Genomic DNA, 4,352 nt, shown 5'->3' with positions numbered 1-4,352 from the left:
CTAAACACTCTGACCAACTTAAAAAAGTAGAATGTAAATATGTTACATTTTGTTTATTTCTAGTGCTGCCAATAATATTTTTTTCAGTGTGAAATTACGCTAATTCACCAAAAGGTGAATTTATTACAACCCTTTTTACTCATTTTTACCAGGGGTGTCAGTAATTGTGTATGGGACTATTATATTACACAACAATACACCATTTAATTGTCGTATCGATGGCATATCTTTGGCTTTGGCAACATTCACGCATAGAACACTGGGAGACGCCACATAACAAACACAAGGAAGTACACAGTTCTTCACACACCACTCACAATATAATAGTATGGACCAAAAGGAAGTACACAGTTCTTCACACCACTCACAGTATAATAGTATGGACCAAAGGCATTCTCCTTGACACAAATCTCAATTGCAAATTGTATTATCAGCCTACACTATAGCATAAAGTAATAGAGGCATAAATAGGATTTCAGAGCGAGTAAATCACATCCTGTTTGAAAACACACATCATGTTTGTCATTGGAGATTCCAGCCAATGAGGGTACGTTTTGTGGCCTGGTGGTGTAGTGATGGGAAAGTTATTATAAAAACAATATAAACAACACTCCTTCCCTTCATGTTAAGCATTTGGTAGCCTAATATCATAAGGAAGCACAAATATCATTCTTCCTCTTTCCTCTGTGCCACATCATCTGTTCTCATATGCTTTTATTGGGTAATGAACCATGTCACAGTGGTTCAGGAGGTAGAAGCGTCGTTCAGCAATCAGAAGGATGCTAGTTCCATCCTGACTCCTGACCATGTGTGGAAGTGTCCTTGAGCACCACACTGAACCCCCAACAGCTCCTGATGGGCAGGTTGCGGTTAGGCGCCTTGCATGGTGGCCTCCACTGTCTATGTTTGAATGGGTAGCTGTGTGAGGCATTAACCTTTAAAACGCTTTGAATTCTCTAATGGGTAGAAAAGCACTATATCAATTCAGTCCATCTACCATTTACATACAGTATGTGTGTAACCAGTATAGTAAAGTCATGCTTTAACTCGACCTGTCCATTTCCATATGTGGGTAACCAGTATAGTACAGTCATGCTTTAACTTGACCTGTCCATTTGCCAGTATACTCACCTAGGAGACATCAGTGACCAGTTAGGTGTACCGCAGTCAGGATTGGGTTAGATCACCAGAGTGGTCACCAGAGTTCCACTGTATTTCCACTGTAAGGACGTTTCTCTTCCCTCTATGGGGAGGGAATTCAGTACACAACAGGCTTCTTCAACATAGCTGAGCCTCTGTTGGAATCCGACCATATGACCCAATGATGTCAATACAGCAGTAACTGCATTGCAAGAGTATTGGCATGCTATTGGCATGTTCTTTTTCAACTCCAGAGCCATTTATTGAAGGTGCAGTCCTCCATCCTAGCCAATCAAATACACTCTGAAGTAATGTTGTTGGCTGGAATAATGTATGTTCCTACACAGTCTGAGGCAGGTCTGTGTAGGAACATCTGACTTTTCTCGAGTGCACCCACAAAACAAATAGCTAGAGGGCCATGAGGAGAAATTCACTAAAAAGTGTACTGGATTATAATGGAGGACTGCACATTTACACTTGAAGCCATTTCAGTTTCACAGTATCAGTATGTGACATCAGAGGGTTTATTCCACCAAATATATTCACATATTCTTGGAATTCAGGGAAGGCCAACTGAACTGCAAATGCAAACTGATCAAATACCCCACCCTAAAAGGACAAATGCAAAGTCATTGTTGAGCTGCATACATAAGCTCTTGAAATCTGTGCTACCATCACAACACATAACCCACATTTGGGATTGTTTATTTGACTCTGAAACACAAGTGGAACAAACATACAACCATTTGTAATTATTCATGCAGTTACAATGACAATATAAAAGGCAACCCATTGACAGTGAGATATTTGTATAGAACTGTTCATTTGTATGGCTAGCATATTTACACATACCGTAGTTAATCTTACAACACAGACAATAACAAAGTTCATCAAGGCAATAGGGAGGTCAAATATGTATTTTCTTTGTTGTGTGTTGTGTTATGTAGTTACATGTGTCACTGGTCTTGCTTTTACTACTTTCTCTATGTTTGTGTAAAGTAATCTGATCCAGTGACTTTTTGGCGACTAACAGGCAAAGGATGTGCCTGGATGAGCTGTCTATGGCATCCCACAACTATCTTCCAGTTATCTCCTGTCAGATTGACCAACACTACATCTTCTGGGACATCTATACTAAAGTACGATAGTTACTGTTTGAATCAAACAAGGCTTTTCTTGAAAGTGTCCTTGGATAGAGCAACATCCTTGAATAAATACAAACATAATGATGTAATATAACACAATGTAATAATGTTACTGTCAAAACAAAGTCAAGTAAAAACACATTTTAGTTATTCATAATTATTTTAGAGTAATGTGGTAAACTCTACCATTTTATTATTCAAATCTTTTATAATATGTAAAAGCTTTAGGGAAAACAATATTCATGAAAGAGAATTATTGGTGGGGAGAAAATTAAGTAAAAGTGATTTAGTGTGTTTCCTGGTAAACTGACGTAACAATGTCCAAAGAGTGTTGGGCACGTGTGCACACATGACTCTCAGAGCAGAACTACTGGCCTACTCAACCAAGCCCAAAACAAAGCCTAGATCTAAAAGTGTCTATTTGTTACGCTGGCCTGCCTGCCTTTGTTGAAACTGTGGCTTATTCTGCTTCTTGCTGTCCCACTGACAGAGTAGGAGCAGTTTGAATGTGTCACGGAAGTTCTTGTTGCAGAGGGCGTAGCACATAGGGTTGATGGTGCTGTTGACGTAACAAAGCCAGTAACCCAGAGCCCAAAGAGTCTCAGGAATACAGTCATCACAGAATGTGCTCACCAGGACCATGACATTATAAGGGGTCCATGTAATGATGAAGACACACAAGATGGCACTCAGTGTCTGAGCAGCCTTATTCTCATTGGCCTGCTTTTTAGGTTTGCTGATGGGTGTTTTGGCTTTAGAGGCAGCGGGCTTGGCCATCTTGTCATCATCAGACGCTGATTGGTCAATACATGCCTCAGTATCATTATTGTTCTTGCCTTCACCACTGGTGTTCTCTGGCTCCTCTCCACTGCAGGCCTTCTCTCCCCTCCCTAAGGATAGGAACCGTCTCCAGCCCCTGGGCTTCTTCCCAGGACTGTTCTGTGCTGGCTGGTTCAGATCAGTGTTGCTGTTCTTGGAACTTCCTGTCTGGGGCACAGGTTCAGGTTTCTTTTTGTTGCCAGCGCTCATGCCAGCAAGGTCTTTGGAACGATTCTGTGTCTGCTGGTAGATCTTCCAAAAGAGAAATGTCATGATACTGACGGGCAGATAGAAAGCTGCAATGGCCGTGCAGAATGTGATGATGGGCTCAGATAGGAACTGGATATAGCACTCCCCAGGTGGCACAGTACGTTCCCCAACGATGAACTGCCAGAACAGGATGGCAGGTGCCCAGAGCACAAAGGAGATGCTCCAAGCCGAGCAGATCATGGTGATGGCTCTTTTGGTTGTTCTTTTAGCTCGATACGTCAGGGGCTGCATGACAGAGAAGTATCTATCAAAACTGATGACCAGGAGGTTCATAACTGAAGCATTGCTGGCCACATAGTCAATAGCCAGCCATAAGTCACATGCCCAGTTTCCCAAAGCCCAAGTGTCCATAATAAGGTATGTGGTGTACAAGTTCATAGACAGGGTGCCAATAGTCAGGTCAGCACATGCAAGGCTGAGCAGGTAGTAGTTGTTCACTGTCTGGAGTGCTTTGTTAAGTTTGAACGACACCATCACCAATATGTTGCCAATCACAGTGATCACGGACAAAGACCCTGTCAATAACACGATCCCAATAACCTGCCAGATGGCATGCCCTCCCAGGGGGTCAAAGGGCACGGTCAGATTGTGGAAACTAGTTAAAGGGCTGCTGCCGTCAAGAAAGGTGTCGTCCTGCTTGGAGTGCTCAGGCTCCTGCCAGTGAAGTCCATGTTGGATGGCCCCGTCTCTCATCACCGCAAACGTGTTGGCCGAGGACATCCTAGTAACTGAACTGGTGTTGAGGCTCATAGTGGAAGCCTGGCATATTCTGTGAACAAAACTGACAGAAAGGGCATCATTCCCACATGGAGGAGAGGCTGATGGCAGTCACAATAGTGAGACAAAACAGGTTCACTCGGACACAATCATACAGAACACTTTGCTTACATCATACACATTTGATTTGCTTCACAGCTGTACAGAATTCTGCCTCGTGTCATTGTCAAACTTTTCAATTCAGTGTGAATACAATAAAGT

At 42.5% G+C, this 4,352-nt stretch overlaps 1 protein-coding gene across 1 annotated transcript; it reads right to left on the bottom strand.

Moving 5' to 3' along the window:
• Positions 1–2,702: 2,702 nt before the first annotated feature.
• Positions 2,703–3,882, bottom strand: LOC105888787 (muscarinic acetylcholine receptor M3). The gene has a single exon (XM_012814528.2). The coding sequence runs from the start codon at positions 3,846–3,848 to the stop codon at positions 2,703–2,705; it is 1,146 nt and encodes a 381-aa protein (XP_012669982.1). The 5' UTR covers positions 3,849–3,882.
• Between the last annotated feature and the right edge of the window lie 470 nt (positions 3,883–4,352).

This window comes from Clupea harengus, chromosome 23, assembly GCF_900700415.2.
Source record: "Clupea harengus chromosome 23, Ch_v2.0.2, whole genome shotgun sequence".
Lineage (NCBI taxonomy): Eukaryota > Metazoa > Chordata > Actinopteri > Clupeiformes > Clupeidae > Clupea > Clupea harengus.
Note: the sequence above shows the minus strand (reverse complement) of the source record. Positions and strands in the feature narration are given on the sequence as shown.